This window comes from Corvus moneduloides, chromosome 13 (genome assembly GCF_009650955.1).
Source record: "Corvus moneduloides isolate bCorMon1 chromosome 13, bCorMon1.pri, whole genome shotgun sequence".
NCBI classification, from domain to species: domain Eukaryota; kingdom Metazoa; phylum Chordata; class Aves; order Passeriformes; family Corvidae; genus Corvus; species Corvus moneduloides.
In genome coordinates, this window is record NC_045488.1 from 13,313,949 (window position 1) to 13,337,884 (window position 23,936).

The 23,936-nt window shown below is 38.1% G+C and overlaps 1 protein-coding gene across 9 annotated transcripts in view; it reads right to left on the reverse strand.

Annotated features, from left to right (window-relative positions):
* Positions 1-23,936, reverse strand: part of NEDD4 (NEDD4 E3 ubiquitin protein ligase) — a 51,311-nt gene that overhangs the window by 27,209 nt on the left and 166 nt on the right. For 2 of the 9 annotated variants that reach the window (XM_032122678.1, XM_032122677.1), the window contains exons 1-5: positions 23,610-23,743; positions 14,256-14,329; positions 12,699-12,777; positions 11,516-11,554; positions 11,002-11,055 (exon numbers count right to left, since the gene is read on the reverse strand). Coding sequence is in view for 3 of the 9 variants with exons in the window: in XM_032122676.1 (XP_031978567.1) it covers positions 4,696-6,207 (1,512 nt within the window). In the remaining 6 variants the exon portion in view is untranslated. The other 7 variants (XM_032122676.1, XM_032122675.1, XM_032122682.1 and 4 more) reach the window with 6 other exon arrangements.

The window sequence follows — 23,936 nt, forward strand, 5'->3', positions numbered from 1 at the left end:
TGATCATGAGCTCATATCTGAAAGCCTGCAAGTTCTTTGGCTATTGAGAAGTAAAAGAACAATGTCTCTAGCTTGCCCTGTGCACAAGTTTTACTTTAACACACTCTTGTAGGTATACCACATCTTAAAAAACAGAATAACTATAGCTTGTGGCAACATTAAAGAAGCCACAGCACCAACGCTTCCCACTCTCTCATGGCAGATTAAAAGGACATGAATCACCCTGAAGGCTGGATAATTACATATTTACATAAGCTGTTACAGGAGGCCTGCTCTGCATGGTTTTGCAGTTTCAGTTTCCCCATTTTTTTCTGGCATGAGAAACCTGCCCAAACTCACTTCAGTTCTGCAGTTCAGCTGCAGACTGTAAACAGAATTAGGCTAATCATAATCTCTGCAAAGCACAATCAAATAAAACTTCTCCTTAATATGTACATGTAATGTTTGCTGAGGACTACAAAGTGCTAGAGCTTTAATATATTGATATATTCAAGTATTTGCTTCCTTACAGTATGATGATATTCTGAAAGTTACATATGGTTCATAGTTGCCAAATGCAACCTGCTAAACCTGACAATGAAAAACTTCAGGGATCGAGCTATTACCAAATAATATTATTTGATCGCTTCCTTTGCTAATGCACCCACATAGCAACCATTCATAGCCAGGCTGTAAGATTTATGCCATCCTTTGTGTGCCATCTCTTTCTTCCCCTGAAGAAGGATTGCTAATCAAAAGTGAAAGCATGAAGAAAGGTAGAGAAGAAGGTGTAACTAAACTCTGCATTTAAGCATGATAAATAGAAGAAATTAGTACCAACTATTAAAGCACTACAGATCATTCCCACTTAAAGGAGAGAAACAGGAAATTACCTACAATTAATTGTAAGTTGTTCATTATTGTGATTAACACAGTTTCCGCTATCTTCCCTTTAATGTATTGATGTATATTTCAACTTCCAAAACTTGTCTGAGACACAACACATACACTCTTATGTGATTTAAGTCTAATGTAGTCATCCCCACAATTCCTCAGAAAGACACCACCTTCCTTTCAGCTCCAACTCTCCCAGACTGAACTGACTGACCATGACACAGCAATACACCAGACACAGTCCTGTAACGTGATCCTTCAAGATATACAATACTGAACAATACAAAAAGTTATTAGATTATGAGGTTACCATAGCATGGCAACATAAAGTGATGCCAATTTGTGCTTTGCCTTGTATTGGCCCCATAATCTTCTGCTTTTGCTGCCCTTTTTCCACCTCACTTCCTTGCACAGATTTGGGACACTGATACACATGCAGCCCCTTTTCTCCATGTGCAAAGTTGTAGCTAAGCCACAGCTGTCCTTCCCTTCTCTTGGCACTTCTCCCTGGCTGGATCACTACTTTCTGAGAGGGAGTTTTGCTGTGACAGAAACTCTACGCCTAAGGAAAATGCAAGAGGGAAGACAACCTCAGACTATTCAGCACTAACTTGTGGTGCAGCACTTATCAAGGGAATCGCAATCTTCCAGACACAGGTTCTGATCCCCTCAGCATGTTCAGATCAGCTGGGAAGTTATTCAAGAGAGAAATCCTCACACGCAGCCCCCTCAAATTACTGTTTTACTAAATTTAAATTTAGTATAGCAAGATTCAAATAGTATCTCCTTTTATGAAGGCAAAGTTCCGGAGTTTGGTGAAAAAAGCTTGAGAGTTCCAACTGAAAGGTTTCCCTTACATGAATCTGACAGGAGAAAAACAGTTTGGTTATTTTACACCATCTCTGAAGTTTGGGGGTTTTTTTGCTTCAAAACATGTCATTTCAACAACTAGAGACAAAACTCGAGCAAAATTAATTGTAAACAAAAGGACTATAACACAATTGATTCTCTTAATTGTATAAAAAATTATTTTAGAGGTATACAGCTGCTGAAACAGATTTGCAAGTACATTTACAATATTCACATTATCCAGTAGAGAGTGATACTGATGGGGAAGGCATAGCTAATGTCAACAGGGATATCAACATGGTATCATACTCGTGGAAGAGATTAACAGAACTTTTTTTTTAGAAGTCTGTTTATGTTCTACAAGAACTGGAACTGTATTCACTGTTTCTGCCTTCCTCTGTACCTCTTGGAGTTTATGTATGTATGATGACAAGTAACCTGTTCCCTTACTCACTCCTACCCTCCCAATCCACACCTGGGATGTCAAAATGCTTTAGTTGCATATTTATTTCTACCCTAAGCAGAGACAGATGCACTAAAAAGACCACAAACAAATAAAAAACCAACAAAAAAACCCCAAACATTAAAGCAGAAATACATAGTCAAGGACAAACTTCAATGCTGTAACCATGGACCATCTCTTCCTCCTGCTTCACATAAATGAAATACCAATATCTACTACAGAACTTATCTAATAAGTTTCCAGTAAAGACCAGCAGTGGTACACCGGCCACCACCACTCCCCATTTTGTAACTTAATTAAAAATGATCCAAGGCCAGTTGTCATAGAAATGGTGTTGATTTTTTTTTTTTTTTTTTTTAAAGCCAGCCTTTAACAAGCTGTTGATTATGGAAAGCAGGAAATGTGATCCGAGGCGGCTGAAGGCTGGTAGCAAGGCACAGAAGAAAAGAATGCATAGACCTTTTGCTGCTTCAGCCTCTGGAGTCTCTGACCACAGCACTGATTTGATTTCATGGCTGCTCTGTACAGATAGCTGACATTACTAAATGCTACTCCAGTATCAACTTGTTAAATTTGAACCCAGACTCAGCATATCGATATACTAGGCCAGACTAACTGGAGTCAAGAGAAATATTTTGGGAGTTGTTTATTTTTAAATGAGTCACAATATACCACAATAATTAACAGGACTATGTAATTAAATGATTGCCATAGAATCTGTGATATTGGTCACAAAGACTAATAACAAATACAATGGTATTTATCTATTTTATTCCAGTGAATTGCTGAACTGCTGTGAAGTCAACTATGGGTTTACTTGGTTTGGTGGCGGAAGCTTTTACATTTTTTGATAACATGTTTTATAGAGTATTAACTGGTTCTACATTAAAACTGAAATGAGCCATTTGAGGACTGAAAGGTTCCTGTACCTGGTGTTTGTGTCAATCCATTGTAAACACTGCTCCTGGGAACTGAAACAAACTATTGCCAGTCCAGTGTCCTAGGAGGTTTTCTGGAAATGTTATCTAACAGTCTAATCCCAAATTTGGATTAAAATATAGAATATCAGCTGCCATTAAACACAAAGGCCAACAGTGTAAGTTGATGAGAAATGTACTTGAAGTGCATGACTCAACATTTTTTTCACAATATACTTTCAAAATAACTGACACATTTTAAGTAGTCTGGCTCTAATCTGTTTGTGCTTATTGTGGATCTTACCCCTCACTTTACAGTGTGATTTTGGGAAGAAGAATCACAACAACATATACATGTATATATATACAGTGATTACCTGTGATCCACTCTGAGTTTTATAAAGAAGTTTAAGCATAAATCACAGTTTCCCAAGAAGGAAAGAGCATTTTTCTTCACACTCTATCTAAACAGCTCTAAAGAAGTCAGAAAGTGTAGAATCATCAGGCACTACTCTAAGGGCAACAAAAGACTGAAAATTCCAGGCTAACACCTCCAAGGTAACTGTCTTACTAGTTTAAAAAGGGACTGTCATAATTATAAGATCTTTGGCAAAACGCCCTTTGCTTAAACAAGCATGTTAGTTACATGGTAGTAGTGCCAAATCAATGAGAATGAGCTCTTAAAAACAATTTTAGTAACCTTCAATTGTTGCACTTTTATCAGCATTCATAACTAAAAATATTCAGATAATTTAAGTCCTCACAATGTTATTTAAACAAGTCTTAAAATCCACCTTTCATGTGACCTATGCTTTACTAACTGCCTTAAGAGTTAGTAAGGGTAGACACTTAGTTTAGCTGGACATGAATCTCATTACAAAAAAATATATATTGAATATAAGCCTTCTAGACCCAAGTACTATAATTTGAACAGCAGTGTTGTTGGGAGAGGTATTAAGTTACTCTGTACCGCTCCGGCTGAAATAGTAGTTGGAAGGAGGAAAAAAAAGAGTGAGAGGAAACTCTGAAAATTCCTGTGGTTCAGGGTGTATACAGAAACAAATGATATTCACAGCTTCTCTGCTCAAATACTACTTATCTTTAATTCTACATGCAGCAAAGTGTTCTGTAAAATAAAGCCTATCTGAAATAAAACTAAAAGACCACTCATTTCTACCCACTTTATATGCAAACAACTTCAGTAATTACTATTAATTTACTGAAAAGTTAAGTGTTTATAACTACAAAATTTAATCTAAAGTTTAAATGACTCCCATGTCTAGATAACTAGACAAGAAAATCCCTCTGAGTTTGTGTAAACAGCAAACTATTGTTTAAAATATATTAAATACAGGTATTTCACTGTAACATCTATTCACCTATGCTACTGTATGTACCATATTCTAAGAAACTAATCTAAAACCCAAATGTTACAGATAATTAAAGAATTAACTTCCTAATGGTGACAATTTGACACCATTAGGAAACTTTGAAATCACTGCGTTGAAGTCTTGGTTGCAAACTTTTACTATTTTCCAGCTAAATTTCAACTGTAAAATACCATCGCATTTTTCTATAAACCACAACACTCACCTTATGGGGCCTCCACAAAGTGCCAGACATTTCCCTTTTAGAGGTTCCATTTCTTTTCCTAACACCAGTTGTTTTTCCTTCATTCCCGGCTTTGAACTGTATGTGCAACTGAGACGTCCTTGCACTATGACACTTGTATTTAAGGCTGGATAAGCAGCAAGAAACTTTTTGACGTGATCCTTCCAAGGAAACACTTCTTTGTAAAATATGGTGAGTTTTGCTCATCTGTGCATTCGGTCTTCCTAGCTCATTTATATTAATCTGATATTCTGAATCTGTTTTTGAGGGCAGACATGCAGATGTGCTACGTTCCAGTTTTAAATGAGGGTATTTTGCACCAGAGTTCAGATTTAACTCTGGACTGCAAGAGCCATTAACCATTTCACTGCTTGATGCAAATGATCTTTGTGTAAGATGAACTGAAACACATGAGAAGCCATCAGGTACTTCTTCAAAAGTTGCCTGCTGAGGACCATTCAAAATTTGACTTTTGTCCTGTAATGACGCATTCAAATAAAGTGGTCGGATGTCTCTGACTTCGCCAGAAGAGCAAACTGTTTTAGACAGTCTAAGTCCATTGACTGCTGTTGAAAGGAATCCCTTGGAAATGGTTTGATCTTCTTTTTGTGCTAGCTCACTAGGAGAAATAATTAATTTATGAGATGTTTGATAGGTGCCTCTATGTGGTAGTTGACCTGAGCTTACTGGAGAAGCTGGAGGAGTACTGGAAGGACTCCTAGGGAAAATAACCAGTGATGAACAACGTCGCAATGGAATTTTAGTTTTCTTCCTCACTGACAAAGCATCTTGGTCAAAAGTAGTATTACTTCTATAAAGCATTTCCTGAGATGAGTTGCTCCTGGAGGGATTACATTTGTTTGCCGCGCTTCTAGATGAAGAGTCACCATATGCAACACTACTACAGAAAGTACTGTCATTTGTCCAAAGAGTGCCACTGCCACTGTCACTGATGACACTGTTACTATATGAACCTCCATCACTTGTGGTACTTGCACATGATCCATAGTCACTGCCAGCACTGCTGAACGAGCCACTGTCACTTGCTGCAATGCTGCTGAGGCTGCCTCTGCCCAGAGCAGCATTGCTCAGAAGGCTATCATCAGATCGATGATCAGCCACAGTTCCAGCACCACAACTGCCTTCGCTACCAATACCAATGAATGAAGTGTCTTCACCGGCAGCCACAGCATCACCAAACCCAGAACATCCACTCTGCTTCCTAGACTGCAGGGAAATGTGCAGTGAACTGCTCTTTTTTATTTGCAGTGAAGAAATAGTTGTGCTTTTCTCTTGATTGATTACTTGCTGCACTACAGGTGCATAAGCAGCTTGTCTAGGAGTTAGTTTCACTTGTGTAACACTAGGTGCAGAATTCTGCGATTTTTGGAAGTACATACAATTATTACTATCCAAAACATCTTCAGAGGTTTCTGATAATGGATCTGTATTGCTTCTTGGGGTAGCAAAATGCAATCTTAACCGTCGTGCCATTTGTTCTCATTTCCATGAATGTTAGCAAATGAAACCCACAAAGATCCTTCAGCAGAAAGGCTACAGGCAGCTGCACAGAACCCAGAGCTGGTACATCACAACAGTAAAAGCCCATAAAAGTTGCAGTCTTTGTCCTAACTTCTACAAGATACTAGCATTTAAAAAAAAAGTACCTCTTGAAATAAGTCAGCCGTTCCTTGAACTGTAGTTTCTGGACCGTCGTTGATTGCTTGCAGTCAGAAAGCCTTCATTTAAAAAGCACTTGTGTTCCAAGGACCTCAGCTGTGACACACTGACAAACACTACTGACCTTGTTTCAATTATACCTTCTGGAATTTGCATAAATGAATACAATAATAGGCTTCCAGGACTTCCAAGTTTCAAACAGCAATGCCTGCTGCGGCTGCACGAGCTGAGTCAATGTGTCCGTACTTTCCCCAGCAGCGTATGACTACTAATATTTTTACCCATAGGTTTAGAATTACAGGAAGTTGGTAGGAATGAAGTCCCATATAATTGAGTATCAAGTCCAGGATTGAATTTCCAAATAGTAACCGTGCTAGCAAACTGCTGAGGTCTGAATTAACCACAAACTAGTGAAATAAGCCTCCTCTCCCTTAAGAAAATGTTTTTCTGCACTATTTAAATAAAACTTGAACGAAATCTGACATTATCTTGCAATCCACACGCTGCTAAGTAATCACACTCTCTAAAGATTTGCACAAAGTAGAACCCTCTCCTGTTTATTAATTCATAATTTTACATGAGGTGCAACTGAATAGGAGCCAAAAAAAGTTTTTCTGGTTAATAATTTGGCATTTATTTTTATTTCTAGTTTGACCTTTTCTAACTACAGCTGTTAAAGGTAGAAAGAAGCAAAATTATTCTTACAAATTAAACTACCTCATTTTGTTTGCTGGAAGCCCAGAGTAAGGAGACATTCATTACAGTTCAATGTGATTTGCAGGTATATGACCAGCTACACAAAACTTTAGAACACTGAACTAAGTATGCACAGAGATAAACAGCATTACCAAACACAATCACAGAAGAAAGCTATTCTGTATAATTATATAAAAACTGCTTCATACATTCATAACTAATTAGTATTTTTTAAATTTTCATTTTTTAAAATAAAATGATCAGCATGTCAAGAAGTTAATATACTGTCAATTCTTCCAAGAGTAATGGGATTGAGAATTCCTACAAAATGTTTCACTGGCTCATATAATCTGAAGAGGTCCTTTGCTGGCACCTAGTGGGACTTTTGATAAAAGACAATCTTGAATCTTGCTATTAAGTAGGACTTTTTTTGTTGTGGGTTTTGTTTTGAAAAACACCAACATTTGGCTGTGAATGTACTTTTGAATACATAAGCCATATATGATGCAGTACTGAATACTACTGCACTAACATGAAATTACTTAGTGCTGCTGAAAGAGTACAAACAGAAGAGAACACTAGGCCATTTATACTTTTATAGGTCATGCTACTAGGAGTTTTTTCTGCTTCCTATTTATTTAACCTTTACTGTATTTTAAGGTAGAAGGCAGTAAAATTAACATTTATACCTCCTTCCCAAAAAAGAGCCAAGAATCAAATTCACAGTACCTTGTTTGCAAGCAACAAATTTGTTTTCTAATTATACTCCAGGGCTTACTTAAGCTCCATTACCTGAATTCCATTATTAGAATGCAGCAATAAATGAATACTGGCTTATTCATAAAAAGCCAACAAATACAGCACTTCATTTATTTCATTATGCTTAACCAACAGGACTTCTTCTAAAGTTCTATGCTGGCGGGGAACTGGGATGGGGAGAGAAGACGAAAGGAAAATACCATAAAAGATTCTTTTGGTCAGTTTCAAAAAGTTACGTTTGAACTTCAAGCAATACAGTAAAAAAACCCCCATAAAACCAAACAAACCAAACACCAACCAATAAACACCAGTAAGTGACCATAAGATACGTGACTGAAAAGTAAAAAATGCATTTCTTAAGGCTTCTTCTCTCCCCAAGAACAAATGTATTAGTGGTACAGTTTGTAGCACGTTAGTGTGACATGAAGTGCAACCACTGGAGGTCCTGCTTTCTTTTAGTAAAAGCATTACTTTCATCCCCCAGTAGATGATCTGAAATGTTTTTTAAATTTTACTAAAAAATCCTAGGAAAACAATAAACTGACATGATTTGGTAACTCAAGGCTTAAGACTCCAGCAAAATTTTTCAACATCTCTCTTGCTTAGCTATACTTGTATAGATATTGCCAGCCAACTACAGCTTTCTTAGGCAACGTAAAATGGCTTTCAAATTGTTAAATTCGATGTTGCTGAATTAGAGTTGGCATAAAAATAAACTAAAAATTAGTGTTTTTTAAAAATATCAATAGTTCCATTCAAAGCTTAATGTTATTGATTTCTTCGGTATCAGTAACAGGTTTAGGCACTTCGTTTGCAATATACTTAAATTGTGACAAGGTAGGCTAAATTGTGTAAGATAGAAAGATAGCAAAAGGTGTGATCCCTTCACTGATTCATCTCCTAAGTGATCTCAATGTCCTTCTCGACATATTTTTCTAGTGTGTTTTTAAAGACAACCATAATTATAGACTCCACAAACTGCTCAAGCCCTTTATTCTACTAAGGGTTTGCAAGTCAGAAGAACAAACTAGATTTAGCACTCCTTTACAAAATCCAAATCAAGTGATTTTTGAAAAGTTTTAAAGCTATTATGGGAAGATTTCAAAACTCTGACTATTGGTGATATAACCAATGCAGCAAGAACCCAAAGAAAGGTTTTGAGGCTGGTATTCAAGAACACAACATTTCTTAAAAACAAGCAGGTATTTCTGGCTTCCATTTATCCCTAAAAGTTAAAGGGAATAAAAGCATTTGGGATCAAACTTTATAAAGAGGGAATGAACCATTGGGAGGACAGTCTCACAAATATAAGAATATTTCAGTTTTATCAGCTTGCTCACATTTAGACTTTAAACAGTCATCCAATAGGTAGATGAAAGAACACTGAAAATAACAGAATAAAATACTAAAATAACAGAAGATGAAACACCTTTTGATCATAGCTACTTATCAAGGCACCTATGATTTTTGACATGTGAGGATGAATTAATAGAAGTGGGGGAGTTTGTCAATGCTAAACAACAATCATAGCTAAGGCAACAATTTGTCTTACTTAAAACAACTCAAGATATGTGGGATAAAAACACTTTCTGAGAGCAAGCTAAAGAGAAATAGGGAGATGGCCTGTTCCATTCACCAAGTGAGATGGAAACAATGAAAAATATACAGATTTTATTGTAGAACTATAGAGTGACTGATGAGGTCATGATACTTCGATCTCTAATATAATCATACATGGGAAACAAAGCACATTTCCTTGTTGATACCAATAAAATGTTTAATTGGTTCCTCTCCAATAAGCAAACAGATCAAAAAACTTATATACTCTAGATTACAGAAAGAATGTGAAGGAGTTCTCTTGGTGGAAAACACAAAGAAAAAAAACACTGGCTTTCTCCCCTCAAAAAATCAAGAATCCTACTTTCTAATCATGCCTCATGGCTTCCAGGTGGTGGCAGCAATGCTCTAAAGAGACATGCAATGGACAGAATACTTTGATCTCAGCCCATAATATTATGTCCAGGTGAAAATTTGAGCATCCTGGAAAACAACATTTAGCCTCCTGTGTAGGCTACAAGTGCTGGTGATTCCCTCTAACATTGCTCTTAAATAAATCAGAGAGACACCATATCTGAAATACTCGGGACAGGTAATACCACCAGTTAAGTAGTAAATGGTTTGGGGACGGTATAATGCCCATAACCAAGAAACAAGCCTCTTCCTTCTTAAATCTCTTTATTCTACACCATTTGGACTTATATTTACACACATTTTCACTCTTCCTAACTTTAGGGAAGCACCTCAATAAAAGATACAATGGATTACTGAACATATGGAGAAAGCTTAAGGAAAAAATGTTTTTCATGGCCAACACACTACTCAAGCACAGAGCACAAAGAGATCCTGTAATTGGAATGAAACTCTGTTTGGAGTGCAAGAGGGCTCAATCCCTCCTATTAGCTCCAAACTCCTGCAGAAGGGAAAGGTATATATTCCAGTGACAAGGAATGTCAGTGAAATGGATGCAAATGTCATGATTGTACTGCTACAAGCTTACTCACAATGAAACATACAAACAGAAATACAGGTAATTAGACATCTTCACACAAAATGAGAGCTTGGGTCAGAGGAAGACTTTTGATTTCACTGAGATAACAAAAGCACAAGCTAGCCCTGTCTCACCAATGACCTGCCATTCAGAGTGACACCTATCTACAAGATCACAATCCACCGTTCATTTCTTGAGCTTTCCAAAGAAAATCCATACACGCTTTGTTTCATGATACTCCTCACACACTGATGAAGCTTCTCACACCACATATCAATACTGCTTTGTTTGTAGGAAAAAATAAACATCCAATGCAGAGCTTTCAGTATCACCAAAGAATGTGGCCCTATCATGTCAATAGCACTATAAAAGAATGATGCTTTCATGAGTTAAAGCACATTAGAAGTTTAGAGTAATAATGTAACTGCTTCAGAGCTTCAGGAGTGTGGTAGTATCAGATAAATCAATCAGGTCTGCCTTTAGCTTTAGGTTTTACTATAGAAGTTAAGGTTGTTTGGTGTGAGTTTTTTACCACATTGAATCCTGATGGACTTGCATTCCTTCAAGTCTTTAATACACTGCAAAATTAACATTAAAAGACCTACCAAACGGTTTTCATCAAATACTTCAAAAAGGAGTCTGTGTTTCTGAGGATTAACCTATGAAAAAGAAGTACAGTGATAATTAACATATATACTGAATTCCAGCACTTGTCTTCAGCAAAATCTCTATGTTTATGCAGGAGGAAAGAAATACCTAAGGTCTCTATTAAACAGCAAATCTATACCTTGCTGCCATTCTATGATGCAATGCATTTCTATTAGAACCAATAAGCCATAACTGTTACTCTCCCAAACTGTTTCTAAATCCATGCACATGCTTTTAAACATTCACAGAAAAAAGAAGGCAACGTCAAGACTGAAAATGTAACTTTTTTTTTGTGCCAGGGTCAACGAACATATTTCTAAGGCAAGCAGTTTGTCAGCCTTTTAGAACATTAATTGTAGAGTTATTTCTGAATTAGGAAGAGTTCTGAAGCAGGAAGAGTAGTGAGTAGTTTTTCCCAATGTGTCAGCATAATATCCAACAGGTAATAAGGCTATAAACAAAATCACTTACTCTAAATAAGAGTTCTTCATTCCATTTTGGGTTTAAGGACTATGTGTGGAGGAAGGAAAAAAAAAAAAAGAAAGAAGAAAGCATTACTTATACTGACAATTCTGTACTAGTGTATGTCATTTTTGATGTATTACTTGTTTTATTCCATGTAACAATCCACTTAAGAAAAAACTATAAAAACTTTAACCTTGATATTGCTGGTAGAAATCAAAGGAGTCTTGTACTATTTAATGCAGTGCAGAATGGAGGCAACTTACGCAGGTATTCTCAGATTTCGGCTGTGCCATGGATGCAGAGAAGGTGCATTAGACACTTGAAAACTGAATTTAGGGTATGTCCCTTCAGTAATAATCACTGCCTTCTTCTCAGTTCAACACCCGCATTACTTACATGCAAACAACTCTTAACAAATGCCAAATCTCTAAGCAACGTAATCTACACAGACCAGGCACAGATGGACCAAACACAGCATAACTCACTCAACTGAACTCATCTTTGAACTGTGATTATTTTTAAAAATACTAGAAATAATTTAGCTACAAAGAGAGTTTACAGTAACAATTATGAACCTGGAAGGAAAAATGCATGAGTGATCTCATAACATAAATCACAGCCACTATCAGAGAACAACAATTTGGAAGAGTGCTTTCCCTCTCTTCATTTTTAGTTAAACTAAAGTTCTTCATTTTTAGTTAAACTAAGTCAGCAGTACTGACTTTTTCCTGCATGTACTCTAGAAAAACAAGTCGTGTCATGATTCAAGTGGATGGTGCAATTTGATGTTTAAACAGAACAAATTGTGTTTGTGTTTTTAACATAAAAAAAGATAAAAGTTGTACAGCAAGATTCTTGTATCATTAAAGATCTCAGAAAAATCACAACAATCCAGTACTTCCATTAATGACATCATTTTGAATCAGTACTCACCTTATATTCCTTAGCTTTTCCTCTACCTTTCAGTAAAATTTTTGAAGAGAAAATACTACAATAATGCTCTGAACAGAGAAGCTGAGCAGACCATGGAACATTCCTTTCCACATGTCCATTCACTCAAAAGACATATGAATTCTCATATTTCCTACAGTTTTACTTTTTCCTCTGGAGTCTGATTTAAAAAAACCTCAACACAATACCACAAACCCCAAACAAACCCCACCACACCCACACAGATAAGATGACTGACCTTTCTAATAGTTTTTGTCTGAATACTGGTAAGGACTCCATTCACTGGATCATACAATGTCACTTTCACATACGGGTCACTGGGAGGGGAAAGCAAGCAAACAAGTAGTATGCTGGTCTATGCCCTTTTTGGTCACTGTTATTAGCAGCCAAATTTTAAAAGGCTTAAATCAATAGCAGTTATGTAACTAGTGGTTACAATTACTTTACAAATACATAGACATTTGTAATTACAATCATTTCCTACACAGTTTTAGAGATAAAGCTAATATAAACACTAGTAGTGATTATGACCATATTAGCTATGCCATTCTATGTATCAGTACGATTTCTCTGTCCTCTTTCACAGTTATTTCAGGAGAACAGATTTAATAAATTCTCTCATATTTCAACAAGACATGCATGAAAAAAAATCAGTTGCGACTGAAAAATATTGAAGTATTCAGTATCTTAACACTTTAGAACACCTGGAATTTGAGGTACTTCCTTGAACATACAACAGTTTTACTATATGTTCTATCATTTTGACAGAGTTTGAGTTTAACCTGAATTTTTCTGTTAATGAAGATGTCCTAATATTGTTGCTTAAAATGTCCTACTGCCTTTTCCCTTTCTATGGTAAAACCCAATATATTATATGAATATCTACTTTTCATGAACAATCAAAGCACTCAATTGCTCAGAGTAGTAACAAAAGGTGACCAAGACTGTCTGCCATAGAGCAAAAGAGCATACGGTTTTCACATATTTAAGTTATAATGAGAAAAGCTGATCTATTTTTGCTTGGAGTAAAAAAAATTGCACATGAACAAAAAATTTAAGAGAGATTGTCTGGCTTTAGGGAAAATATGAATTTCACAACAGAAATTTTTCTGTTGCTAAACTGATGTCACACACAGCAATTTTGGTACTGTTAAAATAACAACATTCCTGCACATATGCCAAATCAGCTGACAGCAGAACTTGTACTAAACCCATCAATACTTTTCTAGACCCTCTGTACAAAGGCTAGAAGCAAAAGTGGCTTTAGCACAACACTTGCCAACTCTACAAGATCCTAAAAGCATTTCAATTACCAACTCACAAGTCTGACTATTCCTTTGCTAAATGTTAAGCCGCTGTTCCTCTGCACATAATTTGAGCTGAAACAGTCTTATAGCTACCAGTGTTTAGTACTGTGTTCATTCCAAGTCTTTCAAGCACAGATGAGAATTTTGACTATAACTAAACTCTAATTATTTTAGCTGTAGCCTACCTGAAGTAAAATACAGACATGGATCTATCCTCTACGGCAAGAGCTATTTTACCATACCGAGAATAAAACATTCCTATACTTTGTTTTGCCAATACATAAGATCTGTCCAAGAGACTCTTGGACAAGAAAGCAGATGTCTTCATGTTTATATAGGCTCTAATAATTTTTTAAAGTTACCAGTTGAAAGAGTTCTGATTTTTTTTTTTTTCATAAGAGGCACAGAAGAATTTACCAAAAACTAAAACCTGTAGAAAGAAAATAAAGAAGCACCTGTCCCTTAATACATTAACAACATATTCTTACCTGGCTCCTAAGATATCCTTCTTGGCCAGGCCAATTCCAGCTATAACCTTCACTCTGACAATTCGTGTGTTCTCCTTAAAAACAAAGTAACATATTTTTCAGGTCTATTTTCAATTAATAAAGCTAAAAGAAATTATGGGCATAAATTTGAATTCACACTGAAAACTATAGACTAAACGATGCAGTTGCTCTGTCTAACAGAAATAGCTCTATCAGTAACACTCAGACAAATGTGCACGGACCACACAAGTTTTCACCTAATGGTATCTTGGCATTCATCAGAGGGAGGGAAATAGACTCTGACAATACTTATTTCCTGGGCAGAATGAAAAGGGTATCAAATTTTTCAAAATAGATAAATAAAGCAGTAAAAAACTCTGAAAAGAAATGCAAGAATAAAGAATTCTTGCATCTATTTTTAGTTAGCAGCACAGAGAAGTCACACTCAAAATACCGGGATTTCTGATGTGACCTGCCAGCAGGGTAGGAGTTTTCTAAGAAAGCAAAAAATATTTCAATTACACATTATACAAATTAGCTTCACAGGAGTGCCGTAAGTAATTGCACTTCTCCTGTTAACTAATACAGCTGCAGAGTCCTACATGGCTCATCTGATAAGGTACTGAACTGAAGAGGGAAAAAAAATCCCAACAGCTGTGAGCATATCGGAGAAGGAAGACAAATGAGCATTGCTTCTCCAGAAAGCAAAAAGTTTTCCAGATGAAGGGCTGTTTGTAGGAGATGGTAGGCCAGAGACACTTGTGAGGGAAACTGATCTAAATCAGTGGTGATTAAGGAGTTAAAGAGATATGAGAGCAGTGGGTGAAGCAGTAGATGCTCTCCCTGTCGCCTTCCTGAATTCCACATACTATTGGAAGCACTTTCTAAAGGAGACTCGTAGGAAGCACTAAGAATGCTTTGTCATTGGCCTCCTATCGGTCTTTGTGGTCTCTACAGGGCTAAACTCCCTATCCAATCCCAACTGGAATGGTTCTTAAAGCTAATGGAGAGAACTGCATGCTAATCCTGAGGCAGGAACTACTGGCTAAAAATGTAAAACTGAGAACAGACCACTAAATAAAAAACATAATAATAAAAACATAAGCAAGTTTCTCCCACCCTCTACAGTTAGAGGTGATTACCTGGGAACTGAGATGAACATCTACAATGTCCACTCACTGACAAAACAATCAATTGTCCAAGTCAATTCCTGCCAAGTTACAAGTCTATCTTCAGCCTTCACCTCAAAGAAAATTGTCTACTAGAAACTCTAAGAGTTCAGAAAAGGAAGACCAACAAACAACCCCTCCCAGCACTGACCACTAGTAAGTGGCCCAAACTTTCAAAATTCTTAGTCATGATCAGACTTTTAAGGTACATAACATTATCATGTGTTTTATGACAACAACAGAACTGAGCAGATTTAAGAAAACATAAGTAAAAAAACTGGCATCAAATTAAGAAGAGCTATTTGTTAACGTTTTTATATATCATAAATATCCTAACATATCTACCTGTCTTACATTCTAAAGCAATGTCCAATTTATCTTCTGTGAATTACTTGCCTTCAGTGACATTCAACATCAGCGAGTTCCGGCAATGATTCAAACTGAAGAGTCCCCATGTGTGCATTTCCCCTCTCCCTGAGCACCACTGCATCCAGAGCACCTCAACCCCCTCCCGACAGGAGGATGGTCCTCAGTCACAGCCCATGGGACCCAACTGACAGAAATCAGCTCGTCAAACAACCCCACCTTTTCCTTCTCAGAAAAAGACCGAGAGCAGATGCTGATGTAGGACACAGAGCTCTAAAAGACAAATAGGTTTTCTTGTATCTGCATTTAGCTGCTTAGACCATGAGATTTGCTCCATTATTCAAGCATGAGAAAAGCAAAGACAATTAGATGCTTTTGGGCACAGGCATCCCAGAATCAGGCTTAATAGTGCATCAATGTAGTCCACACAGGGGAGATCCCAAAAACAGGATCCAAGCTCCTGAGATTTTAAAGTTGGCTTAATCACATGGTTTGTTTACTCGTATCATAATAGAGATATGAAAGCTATTTCACAGAAAAACAAATTGCATTGCACATAGCCTCAGGAAACTAGAAGCCACAAACCCAGCGTTGGCATGCTGAAGGTTGATTTAAACATGCCTTGCTGAAAGAAAGGTTATTATTTATTTGGGGTCAGTGCCAAACTAGGACAGCTACAGCATTTTAGTTAGCCCAGCAGTACAACTAACCAAACTGCCATGAACGGATGAACTGCCCCTAGAAATACCTTTCTAGATTAACAGAAACAGTTTTTAAAAATTCCTGAATTGTTCAAAACAATCTTCCCCACAGATCTCCTTTTTCACTTTCACTTTTTCGACAAACCACTCTCACTGCCAAAAGCCACCACATCCCTTTTTGGTTTTTTTGAATTGATAGGTGACACTTAAGGGTCCACTCCTTCCTTTTCCAAGCTATAGAGATTAGAAACTTTAGGAAAAAACCCATGCTAACATGCAAGGGCAATACACAATCACAACAGATGAGGTTCCCCATTCTCTGGTCACACCGGTTTGCAAGGAACATCAGGGGAAATTCAGACGGCTCGATCCAAACACAGTCAGAAGCGCCTGACACTGGAAGGACCCATTATGCTGTGACCGCACACATCCTGAAGAGGCAGAGCCTGCCCACAGGATACCGGGCTGTGCCATGACCATACGACCTTTCCTCCCCACTCACTGATGACAGGCAGAATTGCTGAGGAACTGCTGCCATAGCTTGAAAAAGCTGCCACAAACACACTGATCACAGAAAGCGGTGGACAGCCAAAGAGCTCCAAGACCGCTTGAAGCTCATTTCATGCAGTCAAAAATTAGGCCATGCAAGCTCTGCATGGAGACAAAGCAACAGATACTTGATTCTGGCACCCACAGGGAATAGATTCAAAATCAAAATGTTATGGTTTGAAAGGCAATTTTGAACCTCATCCTCTTCATTCACCTTGATCAGGAGATCCTTATTCACCTCCTTCATAGCCACATACAAGAAATTGTGGATCAGTAACTCCAGTAGATCCACAGGCAGCTGCAACAGGAGTGTTTTTGTGGTCCAAAAATTGCACAGGCTGCAGCCTGTACCTCTTTTACTCTTCCATATTGACTGTAGACACTCTCGAGCTTGCCTTGCTACTTTTTTACATCACTGCCGTGCTTCCAGTGGTTCCGCTGGCAGAGGAGGGGACAGGCACCTAGCCAGTAAACAGGAACACACCAGCTATGCCTAGCAGCACTGCAGTTTATCTAAGAGACTGCTCCCTCAGCCCAATTTATCTCAAGAGTCTCTTCCTGGATATAAACATCTACCCATGCTTCTGCTGTCCTGACATTAACTTGAACGGGTCAATCTGAATTTATTCTGTCTGTACAGATGAAGAAACTGAGCATTCTCTGCTGCTCTGCACACACAGGGAGTCTTACAGGTTTAGTGCCCTCAGACCCAGCTGCTCTGTAACACAGACATGCACACAACAGCCCATCAAAGGCAGCAGCTCTGGGCACAGACTTGTACAGGGACTGTTTGTACAGCTGGAACAAGGACATTCAGCTTCTTTTGACAACTTCTGACTGCCAGCCATTCCAGAGGCTGGAGGCAAAACAAAACAAAAAAAGAATACAATAATGTTACAACTGAACTGTTAAGCTGTTTCCTCTGAGAATGTAAGCAACCCAATATGAATCAGGTAAAAACAGCACATGGAAAAAGAAGAAATATTGTTAAACCTACTGGATCTGCCAGGGAGTGGCTGCACATAGGGTTTATATCAGTTAGTCTGCTCCCAACAAATTCAAGCTTCAATTGTTTTTAGGGGTCATATAGTATTTTAAAGCTATAGGGTAGGGGAGTAAGGCTACGACATATTACAGACTGAACTATCCAAAACTTCTTGGTCTGATTAAGTCAGACAAAACATCCTTTTCAGAGCTGAGTCAGCAAGACAGTTATCTTATTATCAACTTCCAGGTTTTATCATTATTCTATTGTTAATCATATTAGTATATTCTAAAACACATGTTCAAGATGCTAGTCAAAATCGCTGGGACTACTAAACCATGCCATTTTCACAATCTCTAACAATTAATCTATTTACTAACAGATACTGTGCAACAAGGAATGAAATAGAAGGTTTCTGAGCTAGTATGTTGACAATCAATAACTTAAAGCTTTAAAGGCAATACTTTCCAGCTTGTGATTCTTAGAACTGATCATAAAACAGAAATCCTTTTTATGTATGCCATAAAAGAGTTTTAAAATGTGTTCTCATAGCAGCAAAGCTAGTGTCAAACTAATAAAGTGGCACTTGCAGAAGAAGACAGTTTCATTTCCACAATAGTCACTATGAAACTACCTGTGTTCAACAAACATATATAGAGATGAGATGTTCTTGAACTGTTCATTCAGGACAAGAAAACAGCACTTGGAAAGAAATTTCAACCTTATAAGGAGTTCAAAACTTGTTCACAACCTTGAGAATGGAATGGTCTTGCCTGGCTTACAGTTGTTTGCAGTCAATAATTAAAAAGGACAGGTATTAACAAACTGCTCATTCTCACCCCTATCCTTTCCAAATTCACATGGCAGGAAAATAACACTAAAGACAACTGGGAGAATGAGTCCTGCCTTAGTGATAGAAGTCCAAGAGAGAGCAGAAGACAGAAGAAAAATATAAGCAGGAAGAAAGGGTGAGAAAAAAGGCACAGATTGGGAAATGGTGACATGTTGATGACCATAGCCAAAGCCAGGATGGTTAATTTAATGTAAAACATAAAATGGTAGTATCTACTGGACCACTAGACAGCTTTTTTTGAGGAAGCCAATATAAAAATGACTGAATAGTCTAACAGAGAACACTTGGTAGTAAACAATTCCTCTAGGCAATAACATCCTGTTATTCTTTTGTTCCAGTTAGATAGGTCAAGAATCAACAACCACTAAAGCCAAGAAAAGAGCACCAAGGCTTGTTACAACAATAAAACAGTACAGCAGCATCAACTTTAAAGATTCTGGCAATATCAGGAACTATATATTAAGGCTTTTTAAAGAGTCATACCATGTCTGCATAAAGTTCTCATTTGAAAGAAAGCATTTCCCACAAAATGGGGAGCCTTAGGTGGAGAAAAGTACTTCCTGCAATAATCAGACCTTGCAAGTGAGGCAGCCATACATGTTAGGTGACGTCTAAATGATCGCAAGTCTTTTTTAGCATCATCACTTCATTTCACCAGGAGATGGAAAATGGGAAGGAGACTTTGCCATTTGACCACTGCTTCACAACCCAGAGAACACTGTCCCCTCTACAGTGGCCAACAGAGCTGAACCATTTTTCTTTGAAGAAATTATTTCAAAGCAAGCAAAGTTTTAGATTCAGAAAGATTCCTATTATAGAACTACATTAATTGATCTTTTAAACATAATCAAAGTCATTAACTTCCTCCTGCCAGTTACATATCAGTCTTACTAACTCACTAGAAGAGCTTAATTGTACCATGTGAGCATTTTGTGCACACAAAATACAAAAGTCTCATCCATCAAGAAATGCTACAGATTGTATTTAACAGCTGCATTTGACTACAAATTAAGGAAAAGATTCAAGACAACAAAAGTCCACTGATGAAGTTACCAATTTGTCAACAGAATTTAAAAAAAACCCAAAACCACCAAACCACCAAACAATTTTTCACTATGTGCAACCCAGTATCCTTAACAGTCCCACTCAGTGTTTATTAGTTCAGTGCAAAAGAAAGGCTTTAAAAAAACAACACAAAACAAACAGAGGTACATAAAATAGCTTCTGGAAACCACCAGATCTACACAAATTACACTGCTGTTCAAAAAACCCAAGTAACACCAAACAAAATCAGGAAACCTCTCAAGACTACAAGCCCATAAGCATCACTATTTCTACAAGTGTCTCAACTAATCCAGACACATGGGATTCTAGGACATGCCTTGCAATGGTAAAGTCCTTCACAGCCTAGAAAAAATTGAGATTCTTTCTGAAGCACAGAGACATGAACATCTATATTTTCTGTTTGAGTGCCTGTATAAGAACAGAGTAAGACAGAGCACACATCTCATACAGAGGCACTGGGGAGACCACTGGCTTTGAACAGGAACTGAAGCACTGGGCTGCCTCAAGTTCAGGCACAAAGGAGTCAAACAACATTACTGGTTTTGTCAGAAGCAAGCCAAAGGAAGATTAGCCCATGCCAGTCTCTGAAGTCATGTCTGAAACACTTCTCATCACTATCACTCCAAAAGACATCAATATCAGAAGGGTTGTGGGGTAAGGTGTGCAGAAGTAGAGAGGACAAACCACGTATCCCAGACATTCAGTTTCACCAACTACAAGCTAAATAACCATTTAACAACCTACTCCAGCAGTAGGTCCCAAAGGAATATAACAATATATCTAAAGGTTTTCAGAATGAAATACCATATGCCTATGAGAAATCTTAGGCGACCTGCAGTAAACAAGAACACTTGTTCTACACAGGACAGCTCTCAAGTGACTGAGAAAGGTGAAATGGCACATGCATGCAAGTAGGAAGTGTATTTTTGCCTGTGAGAACTTCCTATTTCTAGTTTCATCCCTGAAACCAACCAAACATAATAGATACAAAAGACTTAAAAATCTATCTAACTTAGAATGTTATTTAGGCAACATAAAAACAGCTAAATGAAATAAGAAGTCTTTAATTCAGGCTGGGAGTGTAAGAACTCTGACACACAGACATTTTAAAATTAAAGTGGCTATGAAAAACATGTATATAGACAAGCAGTGTCATTTTATCAAATGCCATTCCAAAGCCCTACAGTGCAAGCAGGTATTATAATAGAAAGCAGAAACAGATACCAGACAAGTCTCTAGCAATTGTATTTTTAACACAGCAAACCACTGAAAAAAATGTTATTCCTTCTGCAACCAAAGAAATAACAGTGCATTAGCTAAGATATCAACAATTCTTCCTTCAGTCTTTGAAAGAAAGAACGACAAACAAAGGCAACAGTAGTTGCGTCAGTCTGCTCCTATGGGTCTGAACCAACATCTGCCCCTACATCCAAAGGAAGATGTATCCTGACCACGGCAAGAGAAGGCAGGGCTCCCACACCATGGCTCAGGCCAAAGTCTGCAGTGGGGAATGCTCCCCACTGAAGGCTCCAAGAGCCTGTGGCAAAGAGCGTTCTGAGAGGAGTCTAACCGGCTGGGAAGAGGGAAGAACATTTTATGGCATTCCCTTCCCCTTCAAAAAAAATTACTAGGAGGACAAAATACAACATGTTCTTCTTATTTCCATATCATTTGAGACCTACTTTTCTACCGCTAAGACCCTGCTCTGAATATAGAACTATTGTTTTTTCTCCATTGACTTTACTAGTGCTCATTATTTCAATACTCAAGTAAGCCATAAGTCCTGTGGGTGACAGGATACTTTTACAGAAGGAAAACGAAACCAGAGAAATTAAGGACAACTGCATCTGCTAGATTCAGGCACTCCAACTCAGATACCTACATACAGCATATACAAGAACCCACTGTATACACAATAACCTCAATTACACATTTTTTATCCCAGCTTCTTTTTGTGTCAGTAACATCATATTAGCAATCCTTTATTAAGTCCAAGTGATTAATACACAATTAACAAAGAAATCTGTCATAAATGCCTAACCTGAGCCGTGGTGCTAGAATCCACACTCTAATACTGCATTTAGCTGCCTCAACAATTACACCAACTTCTCCTCACCTGCCTTCCTTATTAACAATTTATTTATAACTATTATATTTACCATATGATTATATCCAAAAGCTACAACAAGAGATTGTGCAGATCCATCTTGCACAAGAGGCCACAGAGCAGTCCTGGGGAAGCAGCAGTGTGCAGACAAACTACGACAAGACTGCAAAACAACGTGGGGGGATGACAGAAAAGTCCTCGATGACACTTTCAATACGACCTGGGTTTCTGACCATGCTTTTCATCTGCATATACAATCTTCCCGACTTAAACTCTGTGAAGACAGTAAAAGGCCAAGGAAGGAGAACTCTGTTTTCCATTCTAGTATCCTAGGCAAAAGCAGCTAGCAGAGCAGTTTTCCTGTAACCCTAAGATCATTTGTTTTGTCACTTGTGCACGCAGAGTCTCACATGAAAACTATTAAGATAGCTGAGCAAGTTCTTCACATGCGAATCAGTATGTACTCACTGAATATTAAAGTCTCTAAGCATAAACAAACTGCATTTTTCACATATGTCACTTCAAAAAGTTTGGCTAAGCTTTTGAATTACAGAAAAAGTTGGACTGAATAGATTTTTTACATGCTTTCTCCTCCTTCCCCCAGCTGTTCCAAAGGAACATATTTATGCTCAAAAGTATAGAGGGAAGATTGGAATTGTTCAATTTTAAGCAGATTTCAAAATATTTTCCCTGTAGCAATGGAGGCTACAAAGCAGCTAAACTGAACAAAGCTTAACAAAGTTAAAATAGAGAGCCTAAGGCATGGAATCTTTTAGTCCAACTTCATAGCCTCAGAAAGTTACTAGCAACTGAAAACAGGATCTTGCAATAGGAAGTGTTATGCAACCCTTGCAGTATGCAGTGCTAATCTTCTATTAGAAATCCTATGTGATTCAAATACTAAGATGAAGGAAAAAAGTCATTTAAGAGCTTTTTAGTTACTCCTCCAAAAGTAAAGCACAACTTGAGAAAGAGAGTCATGCTAACAGACAATGAATAGTATTTTAGAGCTTTAACAAACTGAATTCCTATTATGGATGCAACAAGTATGCACTGACACAGAGATCATCGCTGCCTGAACACAAAAAAGAGCTGGTTAAAGACAATCTTGGTAAAATATCCTGTTGGCCCAAAGACAACATTACTGACATTTCACACAGGTCACCAAACAGCTTTCAGAGAGATACTGCTTTTAGTCTTCCTCTATCTGCAATTTAAAAAAACCCTGACTTTCCTTCTTCTTGATAAAGTTAACTACTCCGTAATATTCTGCCCCATGCACAAGCCTCGGTTACAATGCAAAAGACACCCCACCTGTCTACCACTTACACCCAGTAATAGGTACACCAGGTCTAAGCCACCTTCCAAAGATCCACGTGCTCTGGAACTACGACCTCAGGACAGAGGCCACAGCAAGAGTCACTTTCAGTCATCCACGGGTTTATTACAAAAAACACTGAATCGCAGACAGGATTTCACACTCCCGCTAATGGCAAGGCTGGGATGAGCCCCATCGCTCAGGCACCGCACTACCTTTTGTACCGCTCTAATCCACGCACCGCTTCTGTCACACCGCCAGTGACAAAGCCCGGAACAAAGACGCGATTCTTCGGTACCGGGGAGAGAGCGGGGGGAGAGAAGCAATCCCGCTTCACTCCGTCACGAGGAAGTTGGGAACGCACGCGGATCCCTCCGTCCATAGAGGAGGCTCCACAGCTTCCAACGGGAGGAGACAGGAACGCCGGTGCTAGACGGCACGGCAGCCGCCACCTTACGGCGGGCCGGGGCACAGAGGAGCCGGCACTGGGGCGCCAGTCCCGCCACGACCCCCCTCATCACCTACCCCGCTCCCCCACCCCGCGCCACACCGCAGCGGGTCCGCAGGG